We start from the raw sequence: 19,927 nt of genomic DNA on the forward strand, positions 1-19,927 counted from the left end.
TTCGGATTTCTTTTTTTCTAAATAAAAGAAACATCACTGAAGATAGTTAACTATGAGAAATAATCTTCTGTCTTTATACCTTGAAATGACTTCAAGGACTGATGACACGTTTTGGTTTGACCGCCCCTAACTTTCTTCTAACTATCTCTAATACTAGTCAGAGTTGCACGTCGTGGTAATCAGTGTTCAAGCATAATAAGTCTTTGATAATCTATTTTTCATAGAAGAAATTGGTGTTCTAAGAGAAGTTCTTAATGGTAATGATATGATGAAATCTTAATTGTTAAGATTAATGAATCGAATAGTAATTGATGAAAGACCATACAATGACTAAGTGATGGATATTCACGAGACTGTATTTTTAATGTATAGTCATACAATAGAATAAGTGGAAGTCGAAGACAAGATCACTTGACAGATGAATAGAATCTTTTATATAAGAAAATAATATGTTTATTTAATAGAATATGAATATACAATGAACATGATGATATTGTCATAGGTGGTTAAAGAGAATCAGATCATATTCTCCAGTATAAATTAGGATTGAATTTGAAGCACAGTTAGATGGTAGCTAATAGAAGAATCCAGGACGCGCGTTTCGGCCTATTTGGAACTCGTCATCTGGATGCACCTGAATCTTAGAATGGATATTCACTCTGAGACTCAAGGCAATATCGAGGTAATCCGCTCAGGATGTATATATGTCAAAAGAAACTTTATGAATTTCAAAGCGAAAGGTACTGGATTCGAGTTCAGGAGTGAATATGAACTTTGGAATGCAGGGACAAGTTGCAAATAGAACGAAAGACAATCATTCTTGATTCTACTGCTAGCCTCCATCCATTTCTCCTTAAAATTCTTATGACTTACTGGCAATATTGAGACAATCCACACAGGATACAAATATGCCAATAAGAGATTGATCCATTACAATTCTAAACATTAATGGAAGGATACAAACAACCAATACAAAAACAAATTTCTTTCTGTTAGAATAATGAAAACCAGGACTGAAATGTTTACTTCTTACTTTTATGTTTATGTTTAGAATGTTTTTTGTGTTTTTTCAACTTTTGATGTACCGGAGAAACATCATTATCATGATGAAAACTTTTGTTTATCTCTGAACTAGAAGTCCTATGTTTAGATGATGATAATGATGGTGATAATGCTGATGATGATTGTCTTCTATCATTCCATTTGGATGATTGATGATGTGTATGCTTTAAAGTTGATTTGGATGTATTTCTATAAGTTTCTTTATATCGTCGAGTTGTTGATGATGACGATGGAGAATTCGAAGGAGAATAGTGTTGTATTCGTGAAGTATCCGGTGTTTTATATTTATGTGAATAGTGACTTCTTTTATGAACATTTTCAGTTTGATTTGAAAGTGATTCTACACTACTACAATCAGGAAAATTATGAGGAAAAAGAGGACAAACTGTAAAGGAAATTTGTATAAAAGAAAATAAACTGAGATTCAATCATTCTCAAAAACACTCTGTACTAACAGTAATGATTGTACAATCACCACCAGAAACCAATTTTAAATGGTACTTTTTAAAGCTCTAACGAGAAGTTATGACTAGTGAAAAGTTCAACAATATTAAGTATGACGCAATTACTAACTCTAATAGTTGTGAAATATCAGGAATTGAAGTTAGATATTGTTATAACTTGTGACCGCTGATTAGAGAGTAGTGACTTATCGATTGGATCAATGACGCGTAAACCCGTATAAGCAGCCTAGAGTTTGATTGGCCCTGCTTTCGGCCTAGCCGAGCCAATTAAGTCCAGAACATCAGTCTCAGCCTTTGCAATATGAATCATGTATTTCAAGCATACTCTGTTTATATACCAATCAAACAGACCACAACGTACCATAAAATAGAAAATAACATTTGTACAACATGATCGATAGCATTCGATCTGCACTATTAAGGACTAGACAAGCATGAGATTGATCACCACCCAGTGATCAATCAATTGTGATTACATTTGTACAATATTTGGCCAACAAGAAAATGACACATGAAATAAAAATGGACCAATAGGAAAATGATGCATTAGACTTAACAGGATTATTCTTGGGATATTTTTCTGAATATCCCAACAGATATATATATAAGCTATTGAATACTAGCTCAATCGTTTAAAGACCTATTCGCAGCGAGGTTATTGGTGCATTTTTGAGGTATACCATAATAGAACAAGACAGTTTTATACACTGTTTTTTGGTTTTCAATGGTTGTCTAACCAAGATCATTTAATGATATAAACTATTGTGTTAGCTAAAAACGTAAATGTATTATCAACTCTGCGATCCAGGTACATCCAGTTGAAGAATCCCAAATAGGACGAAACGCGCGTCAAACTGGATTCCACTGCTAGCCACTATCCATCTTTGCTTTAAAAGCTTGTGACTTCAGGCAATATCGAAGCAGTCCGCACAGGATGCACATATGTCAATAAGAGACTGATCAATTGTAATCCTAAGCATCAATGGGAGGATACTAGTAAAACAACACCAAGTGAACGTATTATTAACGCCTAATGTTTTAAGTGACAAACATATTACTAGCATATATATTCTTATTGCATAATTATTAGTATTATATTCTAACGAAGAATAAATGAGTGATAACTGTTAGGACTGTTATTAGATATTTCCTTATTGCATAACTGTTAAGTAACTAGACTATATATATTCATATTCCTTCCATTTGACCTATTAACTATTATTCTACGATTTACTCTTCTACTCACAATCACTTTTGGCTTGATCTTGTATGATTTTCATTTTTCATTTTATATTGTGATGAGATCTGATCTGCTTTTATACAAACCAAGTTTATTTGAAATATGCGATTTAAACAGTGAAGGCTGAGATTACTTTCTAGACTTAATAAACAAGGCTAGGCGAGAAACTACTATACAGAGGAGCAATAAGGACTGAAAGTTGACTCTAGGCTGTTGGTACTGGTTAACGCGTCATTGGTTTGGCACAGCGCCAAGGTCACACAAGACGGTATCCTAATTGGCGATTCAGTCACGTGATATATGACGAAATTTAGGACATAACAATCAGGTAACTAGATTAACATGTTTATGTATTCCGTTCAACATAAGCTTTTAGTTGACTCATTAACTACTGTTATACAATTCACTATTCCTAAATTGTTGCCCATCTGAAATTTAGTCTCCTCTACTCACAAACCCTTTGGTTTGTTCCTAAAAAAATTGTTATTATTCTTTTACGATGTCATGCGGTGTGGTATGTGTACATATAAGCCACATTTATATGGAAGATAAACATACAGTAGAGGCTGGTTGATGACTTTTGGACTCGAGGGAGGGTATAGAGTGAAACTCGCAAAGTACGGGCCAATAAGAACTTAACTGTGTTGGTTCAAGGTCAACAATGCTAGTCGCTCATGTAACTGGCCAAGTCAAAGATATTAGGGTATAGAGGAAACAATTGATAAATTAGAAGTAGGATTTTCAGTTAGCATGTGATATTGATCAAGGGGTCAAAAGGAACAACGATAAGGCATTTATAACTCATGAAATAGCTATTCAATCTGAAACATTTCAGGAAAAAGACTCAAGTCAACTAAGATACATGTCCCTATCTGGGTCAACGCGATCACCTATAATTACTCATAAGTTATATCAGTATTCCACTTTGATAATACACCTTCTTACGTATTCTTTAGTAATAGTAGCTAAACTGTATTGCAGACCATAACATGAGTGACATAAACGTAAATATCAATAACAAAATAACATATAAACTAACAGTTGGTCAATATTTTAAGCGAGAGACTACAACAGAAGTTGAAAAACCAATTCCTACACTTCTCACACTAAACAAGTGGAGACTTTTCGAATAGCAAGCTTCAAATAACCACATTAAAACATGTACAAGTATACATCATGTAGTAATTAGGAATCCATATATAAATATTCATTTCAAATCATAAAAATAAGGTAATAACAGTAGAAATGATAATAATAATAATACCTCTATAACTCACTTAGATCTTCTATCTTGAGACTGTTGTTCTGACAATTCTTGACTGGCTGTCAACATTTCAGTTTGTTGTGCTATAATTTCACGTAATACCTGAGAAAGAGAGATCAAGGGAAAGAATAACTACAGTGTTGACCGAAATTTACAAAAACAAATCAAACTACTCGTATGTATTGAAAGTAGTATACATTTACAATACATGCTAGTAAGTTCTCTAGTTTACTGACTTTTAAAGGTTTAAGTATTTATAAATAGTTGTCTACGCAAGATATTTAATATTCATTGGCCGGATATCATCAGCAACAGCCTTCTGTGGAAGAGGACAAACCATCTTCCAACTGAAGAGGAAATTAGGAAAAGACGTTGGTAGTGAATAGGACATACATTATGGAAATCATCACACTGTATCAAGAGGCAAGTCCTAACTTGGAATCTTGAAGTGAAGAGGAAAAGAGGAAGGCCAAAGAACAAGTTACGTCGGGGACTGGAAGCAAACATGAAAAAGATATATAACAACTGGAAAGAACTGGACATGATTGGATTGAGAGGGATGGTGTTGGGTCTATGCTTTTCCATGAGGAGTAACAGGCATAAGTATTTTTAATTTAATTTTCCGTATGATCTTCGCTTTTTTTTCTCATTGATTGCCATTCCTTCCAGTTTGTCGAATTTTTGTATGCTTGTAGGTCATGTTTTGATTATTACATATACAGGTTAGTATTGATTCGCTTTGTCTTGTTTGTTTTACTTCGAATATTGAGATTTTCTACGATCCGTCTTATCCCTAGATTAGTTGTCAACTGTTGTGTCCCAGCAGAACCGCTTACATTATAGTAGCTTAGTCACTCCTGATTCCGTTAGGATTGTAGGCCGATAATGGGCCCCAAATATCAGGATTTAAAAGACACTGATATTCATATGGAGGAGCAATGACCTAATTGATTAAATTGAAATGAACATATGAAATTGATCGTTTGTGATACGTAATCACATCGTAAGGAGAAGTGATTATATGAATTAGTCAATCAGTTATATTTGTTGGTTGTAAGATACCTAATATGTGATCCACACAGTATGTTACTGATTAGTTAGTGTCGAGTACTACTTAGTTTAATCTATACAAATCTGACTGTCAATCTAATTGCAAATGAATCTTATAGGAAATGGTGTATTTCTACATCATTCTGGTTTATTCCTGAGGTCAAGTGAGTCTTTATCTAAAGTTGTCCGGTTATTTCTTTTTCCTTGCATCGTCCGATTCCCAGGTTTCCTAGTATGAAGTCGGATAAGCATTTCTGAAGACACAACAGATGCATACGTTTACTATCTACATGCCTAACTGTTAAGAGAAGATTAGATTATCTAGTTTTTTTTGTTACTAAAGGAAACTTGCTACTATCCAATTGAGTGTTATCATTTATAATTTCTTACGTATCCAACGGTCACTGGATTGTATTATATAAACAGAGTTGTTTCATTTCAATTTTTCAACTTCTACTAAGAATACAAAGCTATTTTAAAAGTACCATCTTCTTATTGGCGGTCAGAACAAAACATGGCACAAGTCCATGAAGTCACTGACAAGTAGACTGAGTCATATTGGTAGGTGTAGACTACCTGGTTGGGGACCGCGAGATGATAGCAACCGATGGTTAGAGACCCGGAATGACATGGCTGAAAATCGTTTGCAATGACGCAGGTGCATCTACTCTTTGTGTTCTCCCAAATTCTAATCTTCTGAATTCTTCATATCTCTTTCTTTTTTCTCTTCCCAAATTTACTTCACTGGATTATACTCCTTGAATAACATCTTCAAACCCTAATTTTTCTGATTACAGCTTATAATTTTACTACATCTAGCACTACGGGATTTGAAGCGACCACTGCATCTCTGTGCTAATGTGGTGTGGCAACTCGAACTGATGTACGTACGTACGAAGTTCTACGTTGTTACTGACTGACTGACTGATTGGCGTGTGGATTAATAATATTGAAGTGTTGTTGTGTGTCAATTGTCATCCTATCAAGTTCAATGGTTCTGTATTTAGCCATTATTGTAGACCATTGACGAACCCGATCTCAAGATAAAACATCACCAAGCTACTTGAATGAGAAAACCAAAAACAGAGTAAGAAGCTTTTATTAGCAAACTGAGTCAACTATATGAACAACTCATTTATAAATATAGACACATGTCCCTCTGAAGATTAAGTTAAATCTTGACCAACAGCATGCATTCATCAGCAATCTCTTACTTATCAATTGGTCTTGGATTAATATATCTGATTGGGTCAGCATATCAAGAATATATATTTGTTATTCATTATTTCTCTTTTGGATTTTGAGTTTCAGTATTACATCACTAATTCACAGTTCACTCTATATTTTCTGACCTTTTCACTATTATAGCTAATGCTTTAATGTCAATGACTTTTATATAGTCAACGTCTTTGTCCTCCTGTGATGTGAAGTAACGAAAGCTTGGACTAATACGAGTTTGTGACAAGTTGTATAGATGCTTACCATTTACTGTGTAAACGTGCATCACATACTATCTATCAAATGATGAACTCATGAAATCGTTGTCGAGTTTGTTATATAAACCACCACGATTATTTATTTATTTATTTAAACACATAAATATTGATTTGTGTGAGGGCTGGAATACTGTCCGGGCACCCAAACCGAAGCACACGGTTATAATAGCGAACCACCATTCGAGCCTTTGACCTACAGTTCTAATCCACAAGGCAGTGGAGAAACGTCAGGAGATGCAGTCCCATGGTAACAATAGGTCCATACACCATTTGTTCCTTCAGGATCCTGGAGCCCATGTGCACCATGGGTTTGTAATCAGGGTTTTCCAACTCCTCTAGGTGGATCTATATCTACAAACCTGGTTACGACACAGAACATTCGCTTTTTGTTATCCCAGTTTCGTAGAGAACACACCCTTTTTGAGAAGATAGTGAATAGGACTTCCCTGATAGTGGTTGTATACACGTGACGATGTGAAAGCAATTGGAGAGGGTGAGCGTACCAGGGCATTTGGTGGTACCTTGAATTCATTTACACTGAAGATAGTTGTTAGAATGCTATTAAGAGTTTTCAATCAAGACAGGTAGAACAACACAAGAAACATTTCCATCAGCATATATATATATATATATATATATATATATATATATATATATATATATATATATATATATATATATATATATATATATATATATATATATATATATATATATATAATTAACAATTCACATACTTCAGTGTAAGATTTTCTTGCAGTATGTATTCCTCTATAGCTTTGACGACGTCGTTTTGCATCTCTCATCATAGATAAAACTTCTAATTTAGATACATCTTGTGATGAATTATTAGCTATAAGTTATTGAAAACGAAACAATATTAGAATCAAGAAACAAATAAGTAGTAAGCCAATTATGTTTATCTGTAAATGTTTACCATCACTCTTACTATGACAATATACGCCATAGAGTATCAGTTCCCTCAGAATTATAGGTACACCATGCTAATGGGTATCAGATAGTATGAAACCTAAGCCAAGAAAGGGGTTTCCTGTCGACTACATTCAACCATCAACTAACATTCCTTTTTATCACCATATGCTTCTCTAAATCATAAACGGATAAGTAAAATACACAAAGAACCGTTGTGGTACTTCTTGAGTAATATGATACACTATAGATTGTAAAGATTTTATGGTGTGTAAAAATTGGCACTTAGAAGACACCTTGTGGGTTAAAACAAACTATAAACAAAGAAAAGTTGTGTTAATGAATGCACGTCTGCCAAAAAAAATAGTGGTCAGGAAGCTTGTGTAGATAGCTAACTAATAGATTGAATTATTGTCCCCAAAAACTATATTATAATTTGTCATTATTTTGTAGGAGTCTAAGATACCTAGTTCTCAGGAATTTGGTGGTTGGAGCAGTGTTTGAATGTGTAATTCATTGTTTGAAAACTTAAAACCACGGTTCAATGATTGTCACCACTGTGGAGATTGTTGAGTTTCATTAAGATCATGAAATGATCAATGTTAGACCACCATTGAAATTCTGGAAGCATTGGATATCCATTGAGTACTAACATGGGACTTCTCAAAAGTGCATCCACAACCCCGCACTCAGAAATCGTATCTAGGAACTTTGGTCTCGTGCATTGAACGCTTAACATCTAGACCACTGAGTGTGGATCCAACTGTATTAATACCTAACTTTAATCAGTTCATACTAGAACAAAAAGGTCGTTCAGTGCTTTCAGGTTTTCAATAGTGGTTTCATATTGATCGGTTCAGGATTCTAATATTCCATAGACAAAAGTAAACAGTATCAGAGTTCTAACTACTTGTTGTCTAATTAACATTTAACAAACTACAGACATTTGCCATACTTTTTATGAAATAATCCAACTTCACCTGAAGCTTTCTAGGGGTTACTGAAGATATCAAGCCTCCATAAAGAAGGGCTTAATTAAGTGATTATGAAATAACATATATAGAACTAAGGAATACTTCAATTTACAGAGATTATTGTAGCTAATAGGTTGATATTTGATTACGTGATAGGCTTCGAGTCACATTTTTCATTAGGTAAAAGGTTGATGATACATATCGGTTGGGCACAAACAAAACAACGTGACGTAGCATATTGGAGTTGTTGTATTCTGTAAAGTATGTTATATCATGTTTCCTAAGGTACGTGAATTTTAATAATGACCGTTTTCAATATTGAAGTAATTTCTATAAATCATATAAGTCAATCACGTATCTTAAATTGCTCGAATGTACAAAATAGAGAAAAACAACATTAAAATTCTTCAAGTTAACTCTTAACATACTCATTTTGAGTTAAGTAGTATAATTATTGTTAATCACAAATAATAATCCGCCTTACATGACCGATGGGATTTATCTGTGGAAAATGCCTGCATATTCATAATCCAAGATGGATCATTTGTCCAATCAGATGTAGGTTGAGTACATTCAGCCGTACATATACTAGAATCGGGTATCATGACATCCTGTAGGAAAAAAAGTTTTGAAAATATAGGCAGGTGATCGTTAATAAGTGACAATTACCTATAATAACCTTTCCTCGCTATCTCTACCTTATTGTCAAGACTAGAAACATAGGAAAACTAAAAGGTGTATCGTAATCACTGTTCCTGAAGTCAAAGTCACATAATATAGTATAAACAAGTAAGTTATGTACGATTGCTGAGACGGTTATAAAATTGATTTACAAGTAAACGTACTAACTATCCCTTAACATGATATACTGGCTGTGTTTACGCATTTTAGTTTCAAATGCCTCATACTCTTTGTGTTTTGTCAAAAATCGTAAGGTTGCTCTCTGAAATCAGTCTTTGCACGTGATATTTAATTTAGTTATTTCCGAAACTATATGTCTTGGTTAAACTTGTTGCTTTGAAAGTTGACACCTTGATACAAACAAGACAATTATCCGGTGAAACTGACCCCAAGAAAACAGACAGCTGATGTTTACTGTACTTTAGAGGACCACGCCAAATGTCCTAGAGAATCATAGAAAATTCGTCTTCAGATGTGAGTAGAAAGGTACGTTCCGTATCAACTTATCCGAATACTCTGCTTTATTAAGGTGTTTTATATAACAGAGTCCACACAGGTTCCTATTTCTGCTGGTCTAAAAGCTTTGATCAGAGTAAAAATAAACCATATTGATAAGTAGTATAGTTTGGTTATCTCCATTTAAATTCCATCTGATTTTAACCGGGATATACTAAATTATAAGCTGTTACTGATTGATTAACTGCAATGGGGTTTGTTCGATAGATATTGTGATATAGAAAGGCGTGGTCAGTCCACTATATGGAGTTGCTAAATGAAGAGTATTTGTACAGGTTAACGGCTACCGGGCTATCATAAATGTTTTAATAGTTTGAAAGTTTATCAGGTTGAAGTTAATGGAAATTGTAATGAAGTATTCTGAGTAAGTATTAAATACATTTTTTTCCAGGAATAAAACCAAACATGGCGGTTTGAAGTGGATACTTTGATACATAATATCCTTGGTTTTCGTCTATCTATTTACATGGTTGTTCATTATCTATTGTTTAATTTTTCGCAAAACTGTCACTTAGTCCTGTACGGAGTGTTCCTTGGTGCCTGATTGTACCAAATATTTGTGTCACAAACAAATACAAGTTTCAGTTCGAGAAAATTACCCTCCATTAGAGACGAAGCATGTGCCCCAGAATTCCCTGGTATGGTCGAGTGTGGGAAGAATCAGCTCTTCCTCTCGAAATGCACTCACATGGTCACGCTTGTACAGCCACTGTCAGGGATATCCTACTCACTCCTTGTACCGATGTTTATGTGTTTAAATAAATAAATAATAGATACATTGAAGGTATTGACAACTGACTCTTGTAAGAGCTGAATTATAAACGCGTGGTAACAAGACTGTAAATACATTTTGCCAGTAAGTGCGGAAAAGCATAAAAATTTACGTCCCACATTTTTTCTCTTGGCTTGTAGTACATAAATGTTAACGAAAGCCACTTACTATCTCTTCCTTAACGAAACCTTGTTCACGTAATGAGCAATAATGATTGTGTGTTGTGAGAGACTTTACAGGAACCCAATGATTCCGTGAGTAGGAGCATCTTCCATATTCGACTGGCTAAACATAAAAGAAACCATGTAAAATTCATTAGGATTGGTCGTTCAAATACGACGAACTAGTATATAGTTTATTTATTCTGAGGACAGGCTACTGATGTTTTACGAAAATAAGCACAATTGGATACCAATCATCCTAAAGTAGCTATTTCGTTTATTAACCCCCTTATTTCTGAACTGGACATTTTTCAAGGCTTTAATAGTTATATCCAAGCCATAAGCATGTTATTATTCTTTAAGACGGTAAAGAAGATATCGTTAGAAACCTGAGTTTCCTATACAGCACTGTGAAATACTCATAATCCAAATTATTGAATGTATTGCTAAGCCTGGTTGTGCATTTATCAAAACTTCGCGTAAACACTTATTTCTAAGCAGACCTTGGTGATACAGTCCAAAATTCAAGACGGTCAAAATTATTTCTGCTTTATTGTACGAGTAGGAAGGATAATTACAAGCTAGGTATCTCAATAATTTGCATTGAAAGTCATACAACGCATTAACAGCTGGAACTGTAGCGCTGTGGATTGTAAGCTGGGAGTGACGTGTCAGTAAATCTCATTGTAAGAAAAGAATTATGTCTTAGAAACTTCCCATTCATTCAAAACCAACTAGGAAGACTTGAGTCAGGTCTGTTCTGAAAATCTTTGCAAATGGTACATACCAAACACGGAACATTGGAAAATTTTTCATCTAAAATGCTAGCTCAGTCATTAAGGTTATTATATTTGAAAAGAGAAAACACTGAGTATAGCAAAAAAGCTAAAAACCAAATCAGAGTAGAAGCGTGAAAGCAAAAAGATACATTTAAAATCTGTAACGGAACTAGTGGATAGGTTTGCACTACTCTATTCAATTCTAAGTATAGATAATTCATCTTGGAATGCCAAATTTATTTATATTAAAAAGAATTCAAAAATCCCTTACATCGATAGAAAGAGGGACTAAATGCTTCCGGAATAAATACTGTGTCTTTTAACGCATGTTGCCATTTTTACTCGCACTTTATGGGGTAATTTCTAGATTTCAGACGCATAAAAAATTGTCAGCCTACCTCCAATGATGTAAGTTTAAATTTCTATCCGTTATTTGTTCTTCCAACTAACTTAAGTTAACGATCACAAATTTTATGAGGAGCTGGTCTGAACACATTAAAGAAGAAACCCACAAAATTGTACTCTTAAATATGTGCTTTTCACAAAAGAAGGAATTTACATTTGGAATCTTCAGACTAAATGATAATGAATACTAATATTGTGTAAATGTACAGGTAACTTGGAATGAGCACTCACATACGAAAGAAACTCACGAGTCCATCCTAAATCTGCGACAAGCTCATTTAGTATTTCTTGTGACTCACCAACCAGCATATTCAAGATACACAACGAACTATGAACTTTTTGTCCAAGGCCATCAGTTAATATGAGCGCTAATCTATCTTTACAGATTAGCTCGCATAAACCAATTGATTTCTTTGAACTTGATTCTTCATGTTACGGTACGATTCTAGATCTTTGCTATCCTCTGTTTTTTGTGGTTAAGCTACCTAGCTACATTGATACTGATGAATTGTGACCTAATATTTCTTGATTATGAACGAGTGTATTTATTCTAGGGCTTCTAAATTGCTAGGACCAGCAATTATCACATTACCAGGTTGGAGTTTGGTTTATTTCAGAATGAAACGCTTCAAAAGTAGGAAGCTGTGGATAGAAAACAAGATAAATGTCCGGATAAGTAAGTTAAGGTGCGCTAATTAAAAGGACAGTGGTAAATTCTATTGTTCAGTCTTCAGTAATAAGGATAGTAGGTTGGTGAACCTGTATTAATCCTGACACATCGCTTTCCAGTGATGGTCCAGCTTCTCCTTAAAATTATTCACTGATGGGGCTGATACCACTTGTTTGGGTAAACCGTTCCAATCATTGGCTACTCGATGAGAAAAACGGGACCTCACTTTAAGTTTATGAACCTTCTTGTTATGACCTCGGAGATTATTAGTGCTGGAGGGAGCAAAAAGATAAGACATATTAACACCCAAATCATAATTAAAGATACGAAATGCCAGTATTAGGTCACCTCGTGTCCTACGATACGACAAGGGGAAAAGGTTCATGCGTTTTAAACGCTCATCGTAAGGGAGTCTAGAAAGACCCTTCACTAATTTCGTTCCCACATGCTGGACACGCTCAAGGGAGTTAGTATCCTTTACCAGACACGGACTAGCTGCTTGGATACAGTATTCTAAATGTGGTCTAACATATATGGTATATAAAATCCGAAACGTTTCCTCGTCAAAAGATTTGAACGCTCGGCGAAGTGACCATAACTCACGGAAAACTTTGACAGCGGCTGCTTTGCAATGCGTAGTTGTTTTTAAATCATGGCTTAAAACTACTCCTAAGTCTTTATGCTTTTGAACGCATAGAAGAGGTTTACCCTCAATAGTATAACGGTAACTATTACCGTAACCGATGTGCATTAGCACACTCTTCCTAGGACTGATTTCCAAGACCCAACCTCGAGCCCATCTAACTAACTCGTCTAAGTCAGCTTGAAGATCCAGATGATCAGCCTCACTTTTTATTGTTCGCCAGATTTTTACGTCATCCGCAAACAATGATGTCGACGAGCTAAGCAACAGCGGAAACTCATTAACGTAGAGAAGGAAGACTAGAGGGCCTAAGATGGTGCCTTGGGGTACACCACTTTTGACCGGCTTCCAATCGGATAGCGTTCCGTTGACCCTCACTCTCTGTCTGCAGTCACATAAGAAGTTTCCTATCCACTCCTGTACAGTACCCAATATTCCGGAGTTCGTGAGCTTCTGCATATGACCTACGTGTGAAACCTTGTCAAATGCTTTGCTAAAATCTATGAATATCACACCGACAGACAGACCGTTATCTAGGGCTGCTGTCCAATCCTCTCTCGCAATAAACAAGTTAGTCAAGCATGAACGCTTGTTACGAAATCCGCGTTGCTCAGGAGCTAACGGATTGTGTAAATTTATCTGACTTAGCAACCTAACCCGAATTATCTTTTCAAGTAACTTAAAGACTATGCAGGTTAGACTGACAGGCCGGTAGTTAGATACTATCTGTCTCTGACCGTTCTCAAATATAGGACTGACTAAAGCGTCCTTCCAATCTCTTGGGAGTTGAGCGAGTAGAGGGGACATGTTGAAGTGTGTCGCGAGCGGTTTTGAAATAATGTCCGCAAGAGATGACAGCAACCGTGAATGTAACCCGTCAGGGCCCGGTATCTTACCAGCTTTGAGGTTAGTTATCAACGGAAGGACAGTTTCCCCAGTCACCTGTACAGATTCAATCGTAGGTATCATTGTTTCGATCGTTTATTATGTATCAAGGCTAGTGTTTTCACTTTAATTGAATTTATTTCAGTTAAAGTATTTGGTTAGAGTGTAGAATTATGGTCTACTATTATATTAGTACTGCTCTAATAATAGACCTAATCCCAAAATTGTAGATTTGTCATGATATAACTGCCTAATCCATAAGATCTTACGTGGAAGTCACACCACCGACTACACCAACTCACTGTATCGCATCAATTACCAATACATGATGTAGAACAAGGTTAGGCTAGAGAAAGAACAATATATTTAATATGAATAGAAGATATAAGGTAACATTCAGATGGACCACGCCTGCATGGTCGAGCCATGCCATCCGATCAACTCAGTCTATTCAATTCATTGTTCGCGCCTTCTCCATTCTTAGGTATTTCTCCGTGTTAAATATTGAATATCTATTTTCTCAATAGTCTTGTGTTCAGCTTTGAAGATTGTATGGTTATGGTCCAATGCCACTACACTACTCTCCCACCAGAATCAACGTGATGTTGGTTCGATACCAAATTGGATGGGATCGTCGCGCGCCGGAGGTTACCAAGGATAATAGGAATCCTCCGGGTATTGGTAAGCTGAAAGATAAATCAAAAAGAAGGCGGCAGAATCTGGTCGGGAAATACATGTAATAATTTTAAAATATCTGCCTTCATGCTTAACATGCTTGAAATGAAAATTTGGGTGATTATTTGAGCTATAAAAAATGGGATTACAATAATAATAATAATAACAATTCGATGCGTGTTAATAGATGTTGGTTAATAACTTAACGTATAGGTAGTAAGTATTTTGTGTTTAGAAATATTAAAGTAATGAATATTGTAGAAATGTTAATATTGGTAGTTTTGGTTTAAATTATGAAATCAAATAACGATTATGCCGGTAAGTTGTCCATATGAGTTGAATTCCAATTGCATCTGTATTAGTAGGCTAACTGAAGGAACAAAAGTATTACCGTGGAGAAGAATTCCAACTAGTGTTCCAGTTAGTTTGATACGGTTTATTTAGTTACGGGGAGATTTTCTCAACCCCGTGTTTACTTGACCGTGATAGAATTTAGTAATACTACTAATACTCATGAATGGTTATCAAGACAAAATTTAAATACGTGAGTGATAATTATATGAGTTTTAGACAGATAGCTAGAAACAAATCGTTAAACATGAGTGTATTCGTAAGAGACATGCTCTAGACTCAATGTTCTGATTTGCGATAGACTATTTATTTGTATTTATACTTGCCGGCTGATTGGGCATACAAGTTAGTTGCAAGTATGCAATTTATCATAAGGCGGAATACGGTTTAATTGAGATATAGTGGTTATAAGTTATTGAAATCAGTTAAGCCTATGTGTCATACTACGAAGTGATGTGGTGCTGCAAGATGTATTTAGCTAAATAAGTTTTTACAAGATGATTAACAGTGAGTGATGCTCATGTGATTATCAGGAGAACACAAGTTGTAACCAAGAGGAGTACACTCCCAACTCACGTCTATTATAATGGCTTGAACCTTAGTTAGTGTTGGGGTAAATTCGACATTGATGTTTTCAGTTTGCAGGAGATTTGCTCGACTGCTTATACTGATTATTTGCATGCATGATTGTGTCGCTAAACCACCAATTAGACTGACAAGGTTTTGAGATATTTACTGAATGAGCAACTGATAGAGAAACATACTGTAATCATCTGTGATGGATGAAGATAAAAGAAAAACAACACTAGTGATAATTATAAGTCAATTTGCTGATCGATTTTGTTAATAGTTTCATTAATTTTATCAATCATATTACGTGATTGTCAAGTCATGACAATGCTTTATGACGATATCCTGAAACTATTATGTTTAACTAGTTATAGTGTTGAATGAGGATTAGTCAGTGGAAAAATAGGTATTGTTGCTTTAGGTGATTCGAAATTATCAGAAATTTGTAACGTTAAAGAATCCGAGACGCCTAATTTAATTATAAATTTTATATCAGAAAGATTCGTTTAGTGTTAATTCTAGTAGGCTACGGAGTTTTGATTTTAGACGTTTATTTAGCCAACAGCTACCTAGGGATTTAGTTATTTTACTAGTGCAGTTGATAGTACCTAAGTTTTTAATCTTATTATCTAAACTATGTTTGCATTTTAGGCTGCTAATATGATAAACCAATCCATAAACCCAAATACGATTAGCAACAACGACTATGATGGGTTTATTGATAAATGTTAAAGGCGATTCAGATGATTTCTAAATTCAAAAGATATGAAGATATAGTGTAACGTATGTACGGGCCAGGTTAACATGCAGGTTGTTGACGTATATAAAAATTTAAAAATAATGAACATGACCAGGAAAAGTAATTTTAAAGTCAAGACTGCTTATGAAACTTCAGGCAGGAATATGACGCGTTATAAACATTCCATAAGAAGTTACTGCATTTAGCCTAGGGACACTTACAAATATGTGGCAAAAGCAACTGGAAAGCATATACATGTTAAGTACAAAAATCGTTAAGTAAAATAGTTGAACTCGCCTGGATTATTTTTGAAAATTATATTATCCAGTGGACGACATATATATAACGCCATTCGTGAGGAGTAGTAATGATCCAAAAGTATCCAGAATAAAACATGCAGTATGGCAATTAATTCCAGAGTCCTTGATGCCGTTGACGTTTTTGCCACTCGCTCGGATCAGAACAACCGGATGAATCTAGATAATTGTGCGGTCACCATTGAACGAGCCATCTAAAATGACCTTATGATTGCAGAAAACTTATGGCTGAAACTCACCGTATGTTTTTAGAGAAGTGTCATCCTTGTTGTTTGGCAATGGAACTCGAAAATTTGAAATTAGGCAGGCAGTGGTCGGAAGAAAAGATATTACAGGATAGTGCATAGTTTAAAACAGGATGAGGTGATAAGATAAGGAACACTGAATATTAGATCCAGGTAACTATTTAGTTCTTGCTACATTGTTAGTCAATGTATATTTGCGTTATTTACAGGTCATATTTGCTAGAGCTTGATGCTTAAACAAGTCTATGTCGCTGAAGCATGTAAATGCTATTAAAGCTTGTTAACGAACCATCAAAGCTAATTAGTTAATATAGACGACCAGTTTTTATTGTCGATTGAGCTAGTATGTCATGAGAACTAATCAATATAACATTACGATAATACATGTGAGCATTAATCAGGACTGTTAGAATATTGGGGTAACATAAATACAAAATAGATCAAGAATTTAGAATGGAAGTAAGATTAACAATATTAGGTTGCGTTTCTCTAGTCGGGCTTACCAATGTAGAATTATGGTCTACTATTATATTAGTACTGCTCTAATAATAGACCTAATCCCAAAATTGTAGATTTGTCATGATATAACTGCCTAATCCATAAGATCTTACGTGGAAGTCACACCACCGACTACACCAACTCACTGTATCGCATCAATTACCAATACATGATGTAGAACAAGGTTAGGCTAGAGAAAGAACAATATATTTAATATGAATAGAAGATATAAGGTAACATTCAGATGGACCACGCCTGCATGGTCGAGCCATGCCATCCGATCAACTCAGTCTATTCAATTCATTGTTCGCGCCTTCTCCATTCTTAGGTATTTCTCCGTGTTAAATATTGAATATCTATTTTCTCAATAGTCTTGTGTTCAGCTTTGAAGATTGTATGGTTATGGTCCAATGCCACTACACTACTCTCCCACCAGAATCAACGTGATGTTGGTTCGATACCAAATTGGATGGGATCGTCGCGCGCCGGAGGTTACCAAGGATAATAGGAATCCTCCGGGTATTGGTAAGCTGAAAGATAAATCAAAAAGAAGGCGGCAGAATCTGGTCGGGAAATACATGTAATAATTTTAAAATATCTGCCTTCATGCTTAACATGCTTGAAATGAAAATTTGGGTGATTATTTGAGCTATAAAAAATGGGATTACAATAATAATAATAATAACAATTCGATGCGTGTTAATAGATGTTGGTTAATAACTTAACGTATAGGTAGTAAGTATTTTGTGTTTAGAAATATTAAAGTAATGAATATTGTAGAAATGTTAATATTGGTAGTTTTGGTTTAAATTATGAAATCAAATAACGATTATGCCGGTAAGTTGTCCATATGAGTTGAATTCCAATTGCATCTGTATTAGTAGGCTAACTGAAGGAACAAAAGTATTACCGTGGAGAAGAATTCCAACTAGTGTTCCAGTTAGTTTGATACGGTTTATTTAGTTACGGGGAGATTTTCTCAACCCCGTGTTTACTTGACCGTGATAGAATTTAGTAATACTACTAATACTCATGAATGGTTATCAAGACAAAATTTAAATACGTGAGTGATAATTATATGAGTTTTAGACAGATAGCTAGAAACAAATCGTTAAACATGAGTGTATTCGTAAGAGACATGCTCTAGACTCAATGTTCTGATCTGCGATAGACTATTTATTTGTATTTATACTTGCCGGCTGATTGGGCATACAAGTTAGTTGCAAGTATGCAATTTATCATAAGGCGGAATACGGTTTAATTGAGATATAGTGGTTATAAGTTATTGAAATCAGTTAAGCCTATGTGTCATACTACGAAGTGATGTGGTGCTGCAAGATGTATTTAGCTAAATAAGTTCTTACAAGATGATTGACAGTGAGTGATGCTCATGTGATTATCAGGGAGAACACAAGTTGTAACCAAGAGGAGTACACTCCCAACTCACGTCTATTATAATGGCTTGAACCTTAGTTAGTGTTGGGGTAAATTCGACATTGATGTTTTCAGTTTGCAGGAGATTTGCTCGACTGCTTATACTGATTATTTGCATGCATGATTGTGTCGCTAAACCACCAATTAGACTGACAAGGTTTTGAGATATTTACTGAATGAGCAACTGATAGAGAAACATACTGTAATCATCTGTGATGGATGAAGATAAAAGAAAAACAACACTAGTGATAATTATAAGTCAATTTGCTGATCGATTTTGTTAATAGTTTCATTAATTTTATCAATCATATTACGTGATTGTCAAGTCATGACAATGCTTTATGACGATATCCTGAAACTATTATGTTTAACTAGTTATAGTGTTGAATGAGGATTAGTCAGTGGAAAAATAGGTATTGTTGCTTTAGGTGATTCGAAATTATCAGAAATTTGTAACGTTAAAGAATCCGAGACGCCTAATTTAATTATAAATTTTATATCAGAAAGATTCGTTTAGTGTTAATTCTAGTAGGCTACGGAGTTTTGATTTTAGACGTTTATTTAGCCAACAGCTACCTAGGGATTTAGTTATTTTACTAGTGCAGTTGATAGTACCTAAGTTTTTAATCTTATTATCTAAACTATGTTTGCATTTTAGGCTGCTAATATGATAAACCAATCCATAAACCCAAATACGATTAGCAACAACGACTATGATGGGTTTATTGATAAATGTTAAAGGCGATTCAGATGATTTCTAAATTCAAAAGATATGAAGATATAGTGTAACGTATGTACGGGCCAGGTTAACATGCAGGTTGTTGACGTATATAAAAATTTAAAAATAATGAACATGACCAGGAAAAGTAATTTTAAAGTCAAGACTGCTTATGAAACTTCAGGCAGGAATATGACGCGTTATAAACATTCCATAAGAAGTTACTGCATTTAGCCTAGGGACACTTACAAATATGTGGCAAAAGCAACTGGAAAGCATATACATGTTAAGTACAAAAAATCGTTAAGTAAAATAGTTGAACTCGCCTGGATTATTTTTGAAAATTATATTATCCAGTGGACGACATATATATAACGCCATTCGTGAG

General features: G+C 34.8%; 1 protein-coding gene across 1 annotated transcript; it reads right to left on the reverse strand.

Moving 5' to 3' along the window:
• Positions 1–430: 430 nt before the first annotated feature.
• Positions 431–12,175, reverse strand: MS3_00009414 (uncharacterized protein). The gene is made up of 6 exons (XM_051217782.1): positions 11,661–12,175; positions 10,618–10,734; positions 8,965–9,091; positions 7,314–7,429; positions 4,044–4,132; positions 431–1,410 (listed from the first exon to the last, which is right to left on the reverse strand). The coding sequence occupies exons 3-6, from the start codon at positions 9,083–9,085 to the stop codon at positions 1,023–1,025; spliced, it is 714 nt and encodes a 237-aa protein (XP_051064205.1). The 5' UTR covers positions 9,086–9,091; positions 10,618–10,734; positions 11,661–12,175; the 3' UTR covers positions 431–1,022.
• Positions 12,176–19,927: the final 7,752 nt, after the last annotated feature.

The sequence above is a fragment of the Schistosoma haematobium genome, chromosome 7 (genome assembly GCF_000699445.3).
Source record: "Schistosoma haematobium chromosome 7, whole genome shotgun sequence".
NCBI classification, from domain to species: Eukaryota; Metazoa; Platyhelminthes; class Trematoda; order Strigeidida; family Schistosomatidae; genus Schistosoma; species Schistosoma haematobium.